This window comes from Seriola lalandi, unplaced genomic scaffold (assembly GCF_002814215.2).
Source record: "Seriola lalandi dorsalis isolate HSWRI2012SDOR001 ecotype SW California unplaced genomic scaffold, Sedor1 jcf7180002054544, whole genome shotgun sequence".
Classification (NCBI taxonomy): domain Eukaryota; kingdom Metazoa; phylum Chordata; class Actinopteri; order Carangiformes; family Carangidae; genus Seriola; species Seriola lalandi.
The window spans coordinates 4,131,179-4,150,138 of NW_019525097.1; the positions used below are offsets into that span (position 1 = coordinate 4,131,179).

General features: G+C 37.8%; 1 protein-coding gene across 1 annotated transcript; it reads right to left on the reverse strand.

The window, feature by feature from the left end:
- Positions 1–382: 382 nt before the first annotated feature.
- Positions 383–15,220, reverse strand: LOC111661530 (phospholipase B1, membrane-associated-like). Its single transcript, XM_023415140.2, has 42 exons — positions 15,064–15,220; positions 14,759–14,812; positions 14,577–14,637; positions 14,447–14,481; positions 13,378–13,462; positions 13,222–13,273; positions 12,908–12,988; positions 12,552–12,617; positions 12,388–12,449; positions 11,738–11,813; positions 11,468–11,575; positions 10,590–10,664; positions 10,403–10,474; positions 10,162–10,236; positions 10,003–10,063; positions 9,343–9,401; positions 8,882–8,955; positions 8,699–8,742; positions 8,438–8,546; positions 8,142–8,193; positions 7,804–7,884; positions 7,630–7,695; positions 7,424–7,524; positions 7,208–7,289; positions 7,011–7,115; positions 6,301–6,396; positions 5,957–6,028; positions 5,672–5,749; positions 5,297–5,357; positions 4,854–4,912; positions 4,453–4,520; positions 4,322–4,365; positions 3,558–3,657; positions 3,406–3,457; positions 3,232–3,312; positions 3,069–3,134; positions 2,866–2,960; positions 2,282–2,363; positions 2,090–2,194; positions 1,906–2,001; positions 1,746–1,820; positions 383–1,319 (listed from the first exon to the last, which is right to left on the reverse strand). Exons 1-42 carry the CDS (start codon positions 15,113–15,115, stop codon positions 1,041–1,043), a joined length of 3,297 nt encoding a protein of 1,098 aa, XP_023270908.1. The 5' UTR covers positions 15,116–15,220; the 3' UTR covers positions 383–1,040.
- Between the last annotated feature and the right edge of the window lie 3,740 nt (positions 15,221–18,960).

Here is an 18,960-nt window from a genome sequence, read left to right on the forward strand (position 1 = left end):
TATTATATGGAAACTCTTAATGTCTGTACAACTTTTTTGTCCAATCGATCAAGTAGATGTTGAGATATTTCACTTGATAAGTGAAGACTTTGACCAGCTGGTGCCACTAAATGATATATGAGGGGATCAAGTCAGTGTATCAATTTTAAAGGCAATCAATCCAACACCTGTTGAGATATTTTAGTCTGAACCAGAATAGTAGACCAACCAACATTGCCACCACCACAGCAAAAGAAAAGAGAGGAAAAAGAAAAGGTTGCATAGATACTGTACAGTTTATGTAGATGGGAGCTTATCAGACGAGAGATAGAGCAGGACTCCCCTTTCATTCAACGGATACACTATTGTTTCAAAAGTACATCAATGACTATGAAACTATGACTTGAATATTGTAGCAATTTTATTTTATCAATAAATAACAATGACTAAAGAGAAATGTACAACATTTTTGGATTCACAGAGGTCAACCAATTACACATGGAATATTTCACAATTTCCGTGCAGTACAAAAAAGTACCATTTAGTAATATTTTTCAAACTAGCATTTAATTATTTGAGTACCTGTTGTGCGAAAAGGTTACTTGTACTGCCAGTCCAACCAAGAATCTACATCCCAGTCTGCAGCTCTACAGTTTTATTGTTCTGCTTTATTGGTCCTTGACCTGGATAATTTATTGCTGAGTTCAAATAAAATTGTGAACAGCTGCTCCAGCCACACAGACAAGCTGACTGTTCACTGCTTGTCTAGCTTGAAACAACAGACAGTAAACAAGCAGCTGGTGAAGAAAGTCGAACATCTGGCAAAACAAACAGACCCACTTACTTTTGTCAAGAACTGGTGGACCAAACCATGGCTACAGTGCAACTGAATACTGGACTTGCATCAACAGGTGGCAAGAAAAGGAAGACCCTAATGGCCTATCAATGTTGCTGTTTCTGCTGGGTGTTACTTCTGTAGGGCTTTCTGCCCTCTAGTGTTCAAAAATTGCCAGATGCAGCTTTAAGGCTTAAACATACTGTTGACAATAAGAATAACTGCATTAAAAATTAGTTCCCCTCATATTTTCTCCTCTCTCTGTTTCTTCTCCACCTTTTTTCCAACATTTACTGCAGGAGAAAATTAGCCAGGCGACAGTAATGCCAGCCAGTAAACCGACAATTCCCACAACCACTGGTGCCCATACAGGTATGGAGGAGGGACACTTGGGCACAGGGATGGTTGTTGTAGGACTGGAGCTTGTGGTGGTGGTGGTGGTGGTGGTGATGGTTCCTGGTGGAGTTGGGAGGCTGTTTATCTTAGTGAAGATGAAGGGAGTGGCCTACGGGAAAGATAAAATAGTTAGAAATTTGAAAAATGTTTAACTTTAAAAAACATATGAAAGAATATAAATGATGAGTCAAATAATATGTAGGCCCAAGGTGTTCAATATTAAATAAATATTATGAAATAAATAATCATGGATAACAATATACAAAATATATAACCAATAAAATTTTTTAAATCAAGCAGGGATTTATTAAATGTTATATCATCTTGCCTCTTTCATAATAATAGTTTATTTCAAATTATTCATTTAATTTATTAATTGAATTCAGCACATTGGGTCTCCATTAAAAGTAAGACAAATCTATTTTTAAAATACAACATTGAACAACCAATGAATAGGTCTAGTTGAGTAATACTAGTTGTGAGAAGTTGTGAGCAGTGGAGTTTCACTCCTGACTACAGAAATCTCCACACATACCTCAGAGGGACAGTGAATCTTGGAGCGATCATATGTGAAGTTGTTGTAGGCCTGTTTCTTGCCTACAGGCTCCAACTGTTTAGACAGACAGAGAAATTCTGTAAAACCAAAAACACTGGTCACTCTGCTTCAGTTTGGTCCACTATTGACTATTGCTCACCATGTTATTCCAGAGGGCAATGGCCATCTCAGCGTGTGATCGCTCACTGATGTGGAGACAGTCGAGAGAGAAGAAACTCGGGTCAGCCTCCCCCTTCTGTTGAAAAGATCAGATTTTCAGCTTGGTTACCTTTCATTATTTCTATGTGGATGCTTGTTTTGATACATTTGTGTCTATAACTTACTCCAATATGAGGGATAAAGGAATTGTGTAGAAATGGTTGAAGGACAACAGCAAAATCTCCTTTTCCATCATAACGATCTCCAGAAATAAGATGCTGGAGCTCAGCCTAAGAAAAAATAGAAGAATGAAGAAATGAGAGGAATGACAAAAAGAGCCCCATCTTTAAAATTTGGATATTTAGAAAAGCTTTTACCTGGTACTCGAGATTGATCCGTTTTATTTCTTCAAGTTCTGGGGAGTTTTCAGATGGGTTGATCACACAGGGGCAGCTGGTCCTGCAAAAAACAGATTCCCATTAATTCCCCTTAAAGATGAGAACAGTAGTGAGGAAGTAAAGAGTACTGCTTTGCCAGAGATGATTATCTGTCCCATCGACGACTGAAGCTTCTTATAAAGTTTTGTAAGTTGGGAATGAAAAAATTAAGGCTACGATATAGTGTTTTAAGTATAAAAACATCAAACTACAAACATCAAATCTATAAAATTTTATTTATATTTTATCACTTTACCAACCTATTTTTCCCGTGATTATAGCATCTCTCTATTAATCCAGGTAAAATTTAGTGAAAATTAATGCAGTGCAAAAGTCCCCTCTCTTCCTTCAAGATCCCTTTAAAATCATTTAAACACATTATAACTATAACTAAGGAAATGTAGCGACATGTCACCAATGATGATCACGATCATGAGGAACATGCAGACTTTGTATATACTGCTATTGTACATGACGTAATAAAATAACGGAACAGAAAAACTATAGATTAATACTAAACAAACCTCTGCAGTAGAGTACAGCCCAGTGTGTTCTTCTTAACTGTTTTCAATGGGTAGATCTGCATGATCTCCACAACATTGACCAACAGCCTCGGTACCTAGAGATACAAAGAGATAAAAGACGAGGAACATGATCCACATCTCTTCACAAAAACAGATTGGATTAGATTAGATTAATTTTTAATATTTATTAAAATATAGCTCACCTCTTTGTAAAGCATGTCCAAGCTGAGCATAAGATTGTGACTGTAATTCTTGGGTGACAGATTATTCTGCAGAGATATGTATGGCATGCTTTTTATTGCAGTTCCATCACATAAAGAAATGTATGTATTTGTGAACAGTTCATGAATTTTAAGGAGCACTTACTTGGTCTATGCAATAATGGCAAAGATCATTTCCCCCTACAAATATTGTCACGAGTTTCCAGTCCTTTTCAAAATTCACCCCCTGTGTAACATTTATACAGAACATCAGCATTAAGATAGAAATGCTAATTGAGTCAGACATGGAGGGAATTACATAAATCACATGGAGTCTCACCTTATTTTCTCTCATGGCCTTGATGAGAGCTTGCACTTGTCCTGGGATCTCTCTGTAGCAGAACAAATCCAAGCAGGAGGTGTTAGAGAAATAACAACAGGAGGTTCAAAAGTTTTACTCAGGTGGAGGAACTAAAAGAAATGTGCACTCACGAGGTCTTAGCTCCAGGTGCAGCCATGTTGAAGCCCTTATATCTTGACCCCTGACCTTTAGAGAAGCCCTTTAGAGAGGGGTTGAACTTCTTCAAGATGTCTGAGGAGATAGAAAGGAGAAAGAGCCAACTTAGAAAGATTGCACTGCAGGTTTTGCCACTCTAGGCTTCATCTGATCCAATGACTACCAAGTGGAAGCCTGTGGCTCTAGTAGCTCCCAAATATGAATGTCAGATGTCTAAGAAACAGGCGCTGGGCCTTATATAATAACAGTTTCATATTCTTATCTTAAACTCCTGCTCATACATGTTCCAAGTCATCAAACCCCTCTTAACTACTTTCTTAACTGTTTTCATTACCTGATCATTTGCAAAATGCAAAATGCATTGCTGATGGTTCATTTTAAGCCATAAACCCATATGGAGAGAGGCAGACTATCTGTAAATTACACATACGACATACGACAGGTCTGGACACTTGTGAATTATATGAGGAATTATAAGAATAGTGGTGACTGCGACAATTATTGTTAAATCACTTCAGGATGATTCTGTTCTTATGAATGGTTCTTGCATGAGACCAAATGTTTAGAAAAAACATTTTCAGGTTTAATATACCTCACAGATTTCCTGCATACTAAAATGAATGCTCTTCTGCAAACTACAGATGCGCATTCCCAGCACTAGTTTGGAGAAATTGTTATTTCTGTCAGATATTATGTGTCAGACAGATTACTTTTTGGCAAACAAGCAGCAGAAACTCACTTGGAAGTGTTGTGACAGTGTCAAGAGTCTTATCCCCTCCGATGCTGCAAGAAAACCCCAGCAAACATTGGTGTGGTTTGTAAAATTCAACAGTTAATGTAACCTTTATTCACTGTACAGGCGTGTTTTACCTCCACGACACTCCTTTATATTCTTTATTGAGGTCAAACACATTCTTTGCTTTGGCGCCAGTTCCTGCCTGTAAGCAGAGAGTGAACAAGCCACAGTGCAGTATGAAGACACAGAAAAATACTTAGTGCAGACAGTGAGACACAGACGAAGATAATTCGTACATCAAAGACCAAACAGCAGAACATAAAAGAGGTGACCATCTCTGGTGTGACCTATCTGGCTGATAACAAACTGATATGAGAGTTCATAGTTCAATGACATCAAATAACCGATATCAACAGGTTCACAGTTGGGTTTAAATGAAAATACATAATGATTACCTGTCAAGCATGTATTGTGAATATAGAGCATTTGTTTATTTACTCATTTAAAGTTGTGTGATTTCTAGTGTGATCCTTACCGTTGAAGAGTCTCCCAGTGCTGCCACAACCATGATGTCTGCTGGTCTCAGCTTGTGAACTACAGATAAAAGAGATTCAACTCATTGACATTCGGACAAACCACCAACATCATCCCCGCACTATGTACTATTTAACACTTAACCAGCTCATTTTCTTAGTATTTGGGGTGGAAAGAGCTGAAAGCAATTTGTGTGCGATTACAGCATCTCTTAAATCGTCTTGATGGCATACGTTTTTGTTTGTAGGAAATTGAGACAATGCAGGTGAAAAATGGTGCACTTCATTTCAGCCCTTTTCACAGTGTCACTGGTGGTGTGCATTGTTGTATGCCACAGTGTCTTCACTTGTGTTTTTCAGCTTGTTGTCTTTAGATAAAAGAGGATATCAAATCTCATCTCATATCGACTGTCTGCTGATAATGAAATGATGACTGTCGTCTCACCTGACATTGGCACAGTGTCAGATGGAACAAGGTCCACACAGGAGAAGTCACTTCCCCAGTTCTGGAGAAAAGGGAAATGAAGATAGAAATTGGCAATGAATAAATGAATCAATATTGCAAAGTTTCTTAAAATATAAGTTGGATTGAAAAATTTGTTTTGGGCTTATTTCTATCAGTTTGACAAAAACAGTGACAATGAAACAGTGATGCTTGTCTGGTGTATGTTTTAGCCATGTGATAGAAAATGGATGAATAGATTAACTAAAGTGGCAATCCACAATATTCTATTTTAATTCTTCCTCTCGTTGTTATACATTATACATTTATTTTTACTAGCTCACTTCCCAGCTGCTCAGATAGACATTAGATGCTTACTGTAATAGGTCCAGGTGCTGGGGAGGGATCAGTATATTTGTAGTTGCTGTTGTTATAGGTGCGAATATATGGCGAAGTCTGTGGAAAAAGAGAAGAACCTCCATTATATCACAGCAGTCAGCAACTATGCAGCTTCAAAATATAGAAAGATGATGTAAATTCAAGTAAAAACAGTCCATTGACGGTATTTTGTTTCTTCAAAGTCACAGCATTAGGGAAACTAAGAGACATTATACCATTTAAAACCACATTCAATATTCATAGCAGTGATAACCATATAGTTACCTTGGTAGGACATTTCAGGTCAATGTCTGCAGTAAAATTCTGTTGGGACGTCTTCTTGCCCAGAGGTTCCAGCTGGGAAAACACGAGTCAGAGGCCAGCTGAGTATAATTCAGCAATTGAACTGTAATTGTCACATTGGCCATTTTGTCAGATCTTTGACTAAGTTAATTTAGTTTTCCTGTGCTCAGTTTACTGCTAACCAAGCAAGCCATTATACTAGCTGTCTGAAGCTAATGTGATTCTAACACAACATCCTAGTGTCAATTTACTACTTATCTAGCTGTTCTGTATTTTACTCTTTATTTTAATCTTGTGGACTTTTTTTCATGCTGTCAGATGCTCACCATGTTGTTCCAGAGGGAGCGAGCCATCAGCGTCTGGGCCTTCTGGCTGAGATGGAAGCAGTCAGCACTGAAGAAGGAGCGATCAGGGCGGCCGTCCTGTGGAACAGGTAAAATAAATATATCAACCTTGAGGACTATGGTAACTATTTCTTATCAGTCAGAACAGTAAAATATATCTCTTGCAATAAAAAGTCAGAACTCAGCATTTCAAATATCACGTGTTAAATGAATAAGTCAACATGATGGGATAAATGCTTATTTGCTTTCTTGTGGACAGTTCAGTTCAGATCAAAACCCCTTTCATGTCTAAATATTAAGTTGTACAGCCGGTTTCTGGTTAGTTTAACTCCAAAGTCTAGAAGCACTGCTGCCACATCACTTCCTGTATTTGCTGTTGGTCTTGACAGTGCCTAAATTTTCTAGCACTATTTAAGAATTGCTAGAACAATAGGCACAATGTATCCTCATTGATTTAAGACGCATTGACGCAACACTAAATATTTTTGTGCTGTTAATTCAGTGAATTTAAATTCTGAAAACTATTAAATGCCTAAAATAGTTTTACGTGCTGTATGCGCACATGCTGTACCCTGTGATGATTCTGGTGATAATCCTCCGGTTATGGGATAAGGTGGCTGATGGCACAGGTTGCCATAGAGCCAGTGTAGTGCACAAGTAAAAGACTGTGTAGAGTTCTCACTGTTACTGACCGGCAGTGTGGGGACAACGACTTCTCTGAAGAAAGGCTGTATGACCACGGTGAAGTCTGAGCGAGTGTCATACTGGCCTGACTCCACAAGCTCATGCAGTAAACGCTTAAAGGGAGGAAAGAGAAAGTGTCAGTGCCTGATGGTGAACTGGACTGTTACCTTACCAATCACAGCACAGTTTCCTCTGTCTGTCCTACCTGATAACCTCTGTTGATGTCCTCCACCATTTGAAGAGCTTTAGAGTTGGCCTTTGGCAAGATAACGCAAGGACACAGAATACTAAAAACGGAGAGATAACGTGGTATTAAATCACTGTTTATGATTATTTATCAGATGATAACTGGGGTAACTAGGAGTTATGACGGGAGCACATTAGCTGGATTCAATGGCCCAGAGAGAAAAGTGATACTCACTTCACCAGCCAGGTTGGGCATTTCAAAGAAGCGTCTATGTGCATTTGTCTCAGGGGAGTAATATGGAGAGGCTCTATTAAGTTTACCAGAGCTCGAGGCACCTGACAGGGACAAGCTCAGTTAATGCTTACAAATAATCAACCAGACCAACATATATCTGATGTAGCAGTGTGTCCACAGCATGAAGTCTGTGTCATTTATTTTACCTCTTTGTGTAGATAATCCAGGCTTTCACGAACATTACGAATATAATTCTCTACAGAATAGAAGAGCTGTAACGAAAATGAAATGTTTTCATGTTGTGTTTTCTTTCAAGTGTTTCTGAATACTCTAAAAAATAACGTGTGATTTATTACTCAGTATTAGTATAGGCTACTCACAGAGTTGTAGCAGTGGTCACAGATGTCATTCCCTCCGATGAAAAAAGTGATCACCTTCCAGTCTGATTCAAAATTGACTCTCTGGACAAGAAAGACAAATGTCAGGGAGTGTGAGAAGTGTTTAGTTATTTTACAAGGCAGATTTTAGACATATAGTATATGTATATATATATATATATGTATAGTGTCTTTTAGATTTCTTAAAATTTTGAAGAAGCAGGAATTGTAAGGCCATTTTCACTGTCAAAATCAGATGTAACATATGCAAGTACAAAAGGATTTTATAGTGGAGTTGGTGATTTAAAAAATAAGTAAAACATAAACGTCTATAAACTTACAGAGTCGCTCTTCATCCTTTCCACCAGGGCTCGCACCTGTGATGGTAAGTCCCTAAAACACAGACAAAATGAAACATAATGAAATGGCAGAGATTTTACTCAGGCAATTAAAAGCACATTTATTTTAAGAATCTACCGTCCCTTTCAGATATATATATATACTAATATATTTAGGTATGTATTTATTTAGTTTTCTATTCCTTTTAAAAATCAAAAAATCAAAAATTTGCTTAACTCTTACAACTTGAAGCAGGAATTTAGTGGTTAAAAAGTAGAAAGAAGCTACTGAAACTCACTTGCTTTTGGCTCCCGCTACAGCCTGGTTGAGGAAAGCCTCAGGAGTGTGTTGTTTGCCCGTACCAACAGAGTAGCCCGTCAGGTTGTGATTAAAATGCTTCAAGATGTCTGTTAAAACAAAAACAGGTACAGTTAGATAATGATGATAATGAAGTGTTTTGTGTTCAATTGTCAACATTTAACTCACAGCAACAAAAACAGACTCTAACTAGCTGTTTTAATTTGATTATATACAGTAAGTTATGATGAATGAGACTCACTGGGCAGAGTGGTGACAGTGGTGAGGTTTTCATCTCCACCAATACTGGGGAAAATAACATGTTTAAATTACTTTCTAATGAAGTTTGATGGCTGTAGTGCCACATTAATACCAACACTGCAAGAGGTTCAATATCAGCAGTATTCAGCAGTGTTTTGTGATGGTTGTGTTGTATTGAACTCACCTCCAGGATAAACCTCTGTACTGACGCAGGACGTCCAGGATGTTGTTTTGGCTGGATGCAATACCGTTCCCTGCCTGACAGATAGAAAAGGACAGTGTTGTAGTAACATGATGATACAGTGCCCTAGCAGTATCAGACTATTTATAAATATTAAAAATATGAATGTCATTGCTCATTGTCTAATTGTCCACTGAGGTCTTTAGATCTTTGGACTGTTCACAGCAGAGGCAAAGTCTCAAGTTTTACAATTAATGCTGGCAATTTTTGTTATTGATTAATGCACTCGTTATTCTTGCCAGTCAATCAAATAAAGTTCTGGTTTAATAGATGAATAGTTGAATAAATGTATCCAACATTATCCACTTCAATTTACTCATTTTAGATTATATGGCGTGTTCTAACCTTGATTTAATTCTTGATATCTATTCATCTAAAAAAAAAAAAAAAAGAAAGTGACTCACTGTTAGAGAGTCTCCCACAGCAGCCACGACTTTGATATCTCCAGGTCTGAGTTCATGGACTGGGAAAATAAAAAGGACATCTCAGATAGTAATAATAATAATAATAATGATAATAATAATAATAATAATAATAATAATAATAATAATAATAATGATAATAATAATAATAATAATAATAATAATATCAGCTCCAGACTTAATTTGTTAGACAATACATCACAGTCAGACTAACTATACAACAATATTACACTTAGGTTACATGTAAATTGCCTATAATGATATATTTAGACGTATAGAAATACTTTAGTAAAGTAGTGTCTTTTATCATAAAATGTGACTGTTAATGTAACTTTTAAACAGAGGTAGGCACAGGAGATTGGGCAGATCAATACCGAACATTAAGGAGATAAATGTAAAGACGGGTGACAAAATTAAAGGAAAACCATTATAAAGTGTCATTGATTATGAATTGGATTTGGTACAGTATCAAATCAATTGATGATGGGAGACCTTAGTTTTGTATTTTCATGTGCTCATGTGTGATAATGTGTCTTGTATACTGATATTTGAAGGAAATTCAACATGCTGGTGTTGTAACATAAAGCCTGTGAAACTATAGAGCCTGATAAATGCCTGGTAAATTAGTGTAAACCACCTTACCTGAGGTGGGTACGGAGTCTGAGGGGCTGAAGTCCTCACAGGGCATCTCTGTTCCTGTGAACTGAGCGGACACACAGAGCACATCCACAGTCAGGACTAAACAGGAGGCAAACAAAGCTGCCACAGCCTCCATTTGGCTCGACACCAGACAATACTCACTGGGTGAAGGAGAGGAGAAACATCGCTGTGGTGATATGATGGCGAGTTTCCCTCTGTCCTCAAGAAGGGTCGGCCCTTGGGGAGGGACACAGATAAACGGGGAGAGAGGGAGGAGAAAGAGGAAGTGGTGTTATTTTTCACCTAGTATGTTTAATACACGCACACTGACAAGCTGACTTATCTGCATGTGTGTGTGTGTGTGTGTGTGTATGTTGGGGGGGGGGTTAGCACAGTTTCTCACCTCCGTTGGACATGGCAATGCAATGATCTTTCCATTGTCCTCTGTGTTATCTTTGCCAACTGTGGGCTGCAGCTGAAAGACAGAAAAACTCATTGTCACAGAGAGAACAATGACTCATGTATGTGCGTGTCTGTATATACAATATGTCCGTATTACAGAGAGAGAAGGAGATTGCTTTGGGCCTCACCAGGTTTTTCCACATCTGCACTGTTAGTTCATCAGTTTGCTGCGTGGCTTCTGACTCGGAGAGAGGCTTCCCACTCTGTTAAGAAGGAAAACATTAACAACATTGTGCTGTATACAAAAAAAGAACATCTTCAGTTCCTGCAGTGAGAGAACCAGGAATCTGTTTTCTGCTCACAGGAGGTTCTTTCTGTGTAAATCTGATAAAGGTCCCACATCTTCCAGCCTTTGAATTTACTGTGCATGACCCCAAAGTGCTGTTTGTTCTAGTTTACCCAGTCTTTTAAAAATGGACCTTTAGCTTTCCTGTTGTCCTTTTTCACAGAAGACATTTTGACGTGTAACAGGAGGAAAGGCTCTGGTTTAAATGATAAGCTGCTTCATTTTCAGGTCTTGTTCATGCTGGTTCACAGTAGAATCTTTTCCTACTATGCAACCCTTTCTCCTTCAAGTTACGTTTCTATATAGCTAAGCTGCAAACAGCAAGTATGTTTTGTAGGAAACATAATTGGGACCGGATCACCATGACAACTCGTGCTATGAAAAAAATATTCTGGAAGCTGTCTTCATGCTCACCATGGTGATCTCTCCTTTAATGCACATAGATCAGGAGCCAAGGGTATTACAGAAACAAACCATCTACCCAGGACCTTCAAAACCTTGACTCAGGCATATTCACATTTACAATGTGGCAATGTTTATTTTACATAAGTTTCCACCATAGCATTGATGGAAAATCACTGACTTCTGAGTCCACTGCAAAAAATGACCCAGATCGCTCCTTGCTTCAGTACCACTGAGGACTTAGGGATGCAAAATGGTGCAGATGAGAGGAAGGAAAGACTGAGGGTGAAGTGATAGTATCAGCTGAATGTAACTCACAGCAACAGATGACAGGTCTGTGATGAAAGGTTCGTCCTGCAGAGTGACAGTGAAGTCGTCCCTGTCACCGTACCAGTGTTTCTTTACCATGAGCTCATCCAAGGACTCCTGGTCAGTGAAAAGGAGTTTGAGAAGAAAAGAGGTCAGGGATAGACTAGTTTGTACTCCACCACCACTGGTCATAAAGTTCACAGCAGCTAAAGTAATCAAAGGGCTGAATGTACCCAACTACATACTGTACATGTATTTGAGGATGGATAATGGACAAACCTGCAGAGACTGAGTCAGCGTGGCCCTCAGAAGTCTGACTTCTCCGTCCCTGTTTGTTTCCATGCATGGGCACGTCCTGTCAGGAAAAACAGATTTGCTATCTTTACTTTACAGTGAGATTTGAATGACGAGTAATGTGAAAGAGGTCAACAACAGAACACTACAGCTGCGGCCTCATAATGCACGTCAAATCTCTGGTAAAATGTCATTTGTTAAGTGTAACATTATCTCCCATAAAAGATGGAATAAACATAAGAATGTGCAAATCAAAACTAAAGATAACAGAAAAAAAAAAGTGTTGCTCTTGGACAGAATCATGATGAGTTGTTGTGTCTGTTGATATGGAAATATAATAATATATATAAGTGTCACATTTGCATATGTTTATGTGTAAAAGTTAATAATCTACATTGATACATTATATTAGATAGATCTCATTTTAGTCAGATGTTATGCTACTTTTAGACAACTAAATCCAAACAGATGTTTTACATGTGATGAGGCTGTGAAATGACATTTCAAATCTTATTTTGAGTTTAATCTCCCTTTTCTCTTATTATTCACTGTCAAAGGACAAATTACAGTAGCTGGACCAGTTTGCCTCGGAAGTGTTTGTATAAAACAGCAATTATTTTGAAATATGAACTTACTTGTGCTGGAAAGCATCGTGCTCTCCGTCCCACAATGCAACACTGACAATGGCCCGCTTTAGCTGAAGCACAGAGATGTGAAACAAACATGTAAAATGCGTCAGTATACTGCAAAAACAGTGACAGTGAAAGACTGAAAATACTGTGTATAATGTGAAATATACCTGAGAGTGCAGCAACTGCAGAGCATCATCCACCTCTTCAACCACTGCCTGGATAACAGAATGAACCTGCACACAAACACGTAGGACTGAGGCTGAAATAACCTTTTTGTTAACCTCTCAAACAGCAGTGTTTCAGGACACGCTTGTTTTTCTCACTGCTGGCACAAATAACTAAATGTCTCCACAGGCAGACACTAAAAAAAACTTGTGCTCTGTAACTTCAGAGTTTAAAGAAACAGAAACACAAGTGATTTTGGCTCTTGGCTTTGAGACTAAGGATTTTGTGCATCTTTTGTACTATGTAATATCTGTATCTATTGATTAACTTTGTAGCATCATAATAATATTTATTTTACCTGCTGCTCCTTGCATCCACAGAGCCGATCCACCTGAACAAAGAGAAGCACCAGTTTCCAGTCTCTTTCCACACCAGTGACCTGGAGGAGGAAAAATAACATCAACCACTTCAGAGCTGTTTATTTTCCAGGTCTGTAATCTCTGATTTATTTTCTGTTCAAACATAATACTGCATATGTTATTTATTTTTGCAATTAACAAGCCATTTGAGATAAGTTCAAACACAGAGGTATATATAAAAGTGTCAGATGAAACGAAAGAGGCAGCCCTAAAATTATAAATATCCCTTAAGATGGGACACTAACGCGCCTACCTGATTGTTCTGAAGATAGTGGGAGACTTCCTTTGCCTGCTCCACCAGTGTGCTAAGAATAGAGAGCAACATTGAGGGGAAAAAAATAAAATCAATGGAAGCAGTCAGAGTCTATTGGCAGCAGAGTGTGTTCATGTCAGAAAGTTCTGTCTGTACCTTTGTTGAACAAAGTGAGGGGCGTACAAGTTTGATTCATCTGACTGAGGACTGACGAGTGCAGGGTTGAACAGGGTCATCAGCTCTGACAGACGGAGTAAAAGACAAGTTAAACTCAGACCTTATTTTCCCACGTGGTTGTTGGTGTAATCATCTTTGCCTTTGTACTGTTGGTTCGATAAGACAGTTAGAACTTGGGCTACAGGAAATGTGACAGATATTTTTCACTATTTCATTACATTTTATAGACCTAAGAATTAATTAAATAATCCATAAAATAAGCAGCAGATTAATCAACAATGGTAATAACTGTTAGTTGCAGCCCTAACAAGTTGGATTAGACCATGAAAATAGTGTCTTTGTGAGCTTCATAACAATATGCCGGTCATCAAAGCTTGCAAATAATAGCCAAATCCAGACGCTTTTCAACACCATTAGATATATAATAATTCAATATAAGCCACCACATCGTTGGTCGATAAACGAAACCACGATTTGACAATGAAATCCAGTAAATATCTAGATTTAAATGAAGCGCAATAGGAAAAACTTTGCTGGGTGTTTCAACAAGACTCTGGATTAACATTTAATTACAAGGTAAAGCACACCTTGATGAACAACCCTGACCTTCCCGCTTTTTTTTCAGTCTGTATGAAGTACATACAGTACTTTATATTTCATGAATTCCTTTGAAAAGACAGCACAGGCCTGGTGTGTGAGGAAAGTGTATTGGGGTTCATTGTTTCATATTATCACTGTCAGCTGAGATATCAGTGTAGTAAAGATAGCGCACAGTAGTGTAATAGAAGCTCATATCAACCTCTTTAGATGAATTACTTTGTTTATTGAGACTCTAGGCCAATTCTAGTCAAAGTTAACTTTTTATACCAACGAAGACACTGGAGTTTTTCCAGCAGGAAAAAAATAAGAGGAAACGCGAGGAGTGTGTGGACATCCCAAGAGTGCAGTAATGAACTTTTAGAAAGAAGTTAAGTAAGTGAATAAAGAAACATTTGTCTTAAAGCCTTGTGAACCCTACAAAGAACGAAATAAAAGTTTGAAATTTTACCTCTGAGTCTTGATACCACTTTGGACAGCTCAGTGCTGCAGGAAAAGATAAAAAAAAAAACACACAGTGTGATTGTGTTTCTGCACTGTGAAGCAGCATGGTTGAAGCTGACTGGTGATGATGTGCTTACCTGTGCATGTGAAGTCCAATAGAGGATAGCACAGCCACATCTGAGGGCCTCACACTGTGAACTGGAGAGAGAGAGGGAAAAAAAGGCTTTTGTCAAAAATGTAGTCATTTTTATCCATAGTCGTGTTTTCTTTACTGTGAGCTCGTAGCCATTAACGTAAATCGGGTCTCTGTCTGACTCACCAGTTGAAGGAGGTGGCTGAGAAGGAAACATCTCAGTGCAGGGCAGTCCAGTTACTGAGACCATGAGGAGACACAAACAGTAAGTGGATCGCATGTTTAGCTCAATGTAGACAAACTAATGGTATCTCAAAACATATTTTTCTTTGTGTGTTTTAGCATATTGTGCTTCTTCATCCTCAAAAACCACCGTTAGTTACAAGTTCACAGCACAATTTTTGACCCTTTGAACAGTTCACAGAGGTGACAGTCAAATTTAAAATAAAAAAAACTGCAGCACTGAAAAACGAGCATTAAATTAAAGAGACCTGTTGTCCATGTGAGCCCCAGCAGTGTGACGAGAACCAGCTGTGGAAGCATCTTTTCTCTGATTTTGTCTGATTTTGTCCGATTTTGTCGTCAAGGTTCGTTTCTGCAGCCGTTCTTCCTTCCTCTCTGCCCTCTCTGTTCGACAGTCAACCGTCTTTCCTCGTCATTATTAGTTATACCTGGCCAGTAAACTATACACATCATAAATATGCACAGAGGGGAGGGACTGGTCTATTTGTCCAAAGGACACAGCAGCAAGGTTTTATAATAAACGTTATGATAAGATAATAATGAAAGGTACCTCTAATAATAAGTGAGAGTGAACTCCAGGCATTTCTGTGCTTCTGTTTATAGACTGTCAGAAGGTTTTTGTCAAAAAATTTTCGCTTACAGTTAATTTGGTTAAAATGATTTTGAACAACTATAAATATCATAAACTGTTCCTTCTCTTTTTTATATTCACATTTTGAAATAAGAGGCTGCTTCTGTTTTAGCTCCATGGATGCATAAAAACTTGAGACTCATTATCTCAGAGCCATTCTGAAGTAGGACGAATCAAATGCAGATTGAAAGTGAGTGAAGATTGTAAGTTTCATATTTTTAATATTCAGAAAAAATTCATTAACAAACAAAAAGGCAGCAATTACAAGTTTCAGTTGCTTTCATCTGTAACTTTGAAATGTTAGCAGCATTAATTAATCGAGTAAACTATCACTGTTGGCTGAATAAATAGTTTGACAGACGATTTCTAAAACAATATTAAAGCTTCTTATGTTTTGATTCTCTTTTCTGACAATTTCTCCCTGTATCAGTTACTCAGTTGGAGAGTGACAGCAGGTTCTAATCCTTTCTTATATGTTTGGATTGTGCCTCAAAGTTTATAGTTATATTATGCAACAGACTGGGGTAACACTATATAAACTTGTAATTCACCTTAATTCTTCGATTCCAGTGATGTCTTATTCAGTATACTGTATTATGAAATGCAGTAATCTTTACTCAGTGTAGGGCGAGAGTAAGATGATTAGTTTAGTTTAGCACAAATACTGGAAACAGAGGGAAGCAGAACCGCTAATGCTCATTGTAACACATTATACCTACAGTGTAATATATAACTAAAGTCTAAAAACACAACTTCTAAAATTTTCTGCTGGTCGCCTGTCAAGCTCACGGTGACGAGAAGGCTCCAGGAAGTCTCTTTAGAGCTGCTGCTGTCTCGTAGGTTGATTTTGTTGCCTTTGGACAGAACCAGAATATGTTTCCCCTGTTTCCTGCATTACTCAAATTTGTCAAACTATTCCTTTACTACCTTATACATGAGTCCTTGACATGTTGAGTTGACCTCTCACAATATAAAGCCAGGAATCACGCCACTTTGTCAACTGAATGCATGGTTATCTGTGTGACAGGGCGAAGCACGGCAGGTGCAAGGGAGAAAAGATTATCTTGGTTATTAGCACAATAAGTTAACACTATCTTTATCTTTACATTTTATGGGTAAGGCAAAGAAAAATATCAGTTTTCCCTCAAACCATGCTCCTGGTTAGCTTCCCATTCTTTCTATGATCAGTCTGTGTTGCATAAATGTGGAATAAATTGACTGAATTTTGTTAACTGACATTTGACTTGTTGTCTTAACAAGAGCAGTGGCAAGATTAAAAAGTTTTAGGGTGTAATGTAATGTTGAGAACAGTGTGCATATATGTGTATTAATGTCCATTTGATATTTGGAAAAAAGATGGAAACTTGTATATACTTTTTTGTCTTTTAAATCTTGCTGCTCATGAAGAAGTATTAAAAATCCATATTATGTCATCACTACGACACAGCTGAAGAAATGAGATGCTTCAGTGTTATAAACCTTATCACTTATCTCTCCGCTGATAAGAGAGGTGAGGGTCTTTCTTAACAGAGAAGTTAAGAAAACAACTAACCAGATGTTTAATACTGTCCTTATTCTCATGGACGACATTAATACTCGTTCTCATCATGTCGGCACTGCTGTGTTCTAACACTTGGACCCAAAGACGCACAAACTGAAGAATTAAAACATTTAAAGGATCCACTCAGCTGGGATTCAGTCGGCACTGAGACAAATATAAAGTCATGATCTCTCCTGAATGCTGCGGAACTATGAACACTCTCTCTAACCACAGAGTCAACTCCAATCGAGATTACTGTAACCCTGATATGAGGTCGAGCTGTCTTTATAGTCTTTTATCTTCCCTCAAGGACATTAACCCTGCACGTACCCCCTGCTGAAGCATGGCTTTTATCTCCCTGATCTATACTAATCTTTGAACAGGCTTAGATGGGCTGAACAGTTTGTTCTGCAGTTACACTTCTGGATGTGTAACAACGGCAGCAGGACATTCATTCTCATGATCCGTACAATTAAAAATTGACTGACCTAGTTTGACCTGGGATTAAAGCACCATCTTCCTCCTTTGTCACAAAAAAAAAATGCAACAGACAGGATTTCATTAACCGATTTTCATTAACATCTTCCAACATAAAAGTAAAAATCCCTCCTCTTTTATTCCTTCTCCCAAACTGAAGAGTCAAAATTTAAAATGGTCTGGAGAGCTGAGAGGTCTCTCAGGTTTGTTAAGAGCAGACAGAGGTGAGTATACAGCTTCTGAAACATGTTTTGTACAAATGATCATTGATTATAATGTATAATAGGTTACTAGTTATATGTTCTGCTCACTGTTTGCATTTGATTTGATGCTACATCATTTTTATTTTATTTCTTTTATCTGCACTTGTGAATGTGGTACTAAACACAGTTTAGTTTAGTTCTTGTTTAAATTTCAGTGAGGTTCATTTTTACTTCAACCCTTTTTTCTTATATTTTGGATATATTAGAACATATATATATATATATATATATATATATATAATATAATATATTACAGTGACAAATATGCCAGATGAGGGTGTCTGATTGGTTATCAACAAACATGTTATCAATCATACGATCAAGCTTAATATTACACTTCACTTAGAGTTAAGTCACTTGATAAATCTGATTTCAGACTCAGTGAAAACTTTTTGTCTCTTGGCACTTTCAACTTTTCTGAAGTAAAATGCTTAGAGGTTTAGTAACTCTGGGCCTTGGAGTAAAATGGCTACAGAGAGGAGTGAGTGAGATGCTTTAGACATAAATATTACTCAGAAACTGCAGGAAAGAAGGTAGAACATGTATTGAAATGTGAAGAATGAATTGGCAGCTTTGAGAATAGCAGGAACTCTGAAGAAAACAAGAATTCAAGGAGTTGGAGAAGTTTCTACAAAAAGCCAAGAAAAGTCCCTATTTAATTTAGTGAAGAAACAAAGGATGGGCTGGAGGAGATAACAAGAAAAAGTGCCTCCACATATCCCACCAACTGGAGCGACAGAACACCAGATGGATGTCACTGATCGCTGCTTTTCTGGCTCCTCAGAGCACACAAACATGATTTGGCACCAGATGCAGTCAGTCACCCGGGGGGTAGGCAGATCTCTGTGTGGTATTTTGGGAATCTGCTAATGCATTTGGCCCACTGTCACATAACTTAAGATGGGAAGCTTTGGGGTTTTTGAAAAATCCTTTGAAGACGTATCAAATGTCATGGGAGGGTTAGGTACATGACGCATATGAAAGAAAGAATCTTACTGAACTGGTTTAAGTGGTGAGGAGTGTATGAAGTTGTATTGATAAGGGCCCAATGACTTTACTGTTATACCTGTCTGTCTTTTTATTTTGGATGTTATCTGTATATTTTCAGGTAAATCCCATTATCTTGATTTTGCTGATTGTAGCTTCAGTTTAATCTGTTACTTGATTGCAGAATTTTTATAATACATGATGATAAGCAGCTAAGCACGACTTAACTGTAATATTGAGGACACAC

Bases quoted from the DNA above. Each gene is read 5' to 3' on its own strand.
- LOC111661530 (XM_023415140.2), bottom strand. From the start codon at position 15,115: ATGCTTCCACAGCTGGTTCTCGTCACACTGCTGGGGCTCACATGGACA. The intron at 14,813-15,063 runs GTCTCTTTAATT...TCATGGTCTCAG, and splicing joins GGGGCTCACATGGACAACAG to TAACTGGACTGCCCTGCACT. The intron at 10,064-10,161 runs GTGAGTATTGTC...GTGTCCGCTCAG, and splicing joins TTTCTCCTCTCCTTCACCCA to TTCACAGGAACAGAGATGCC.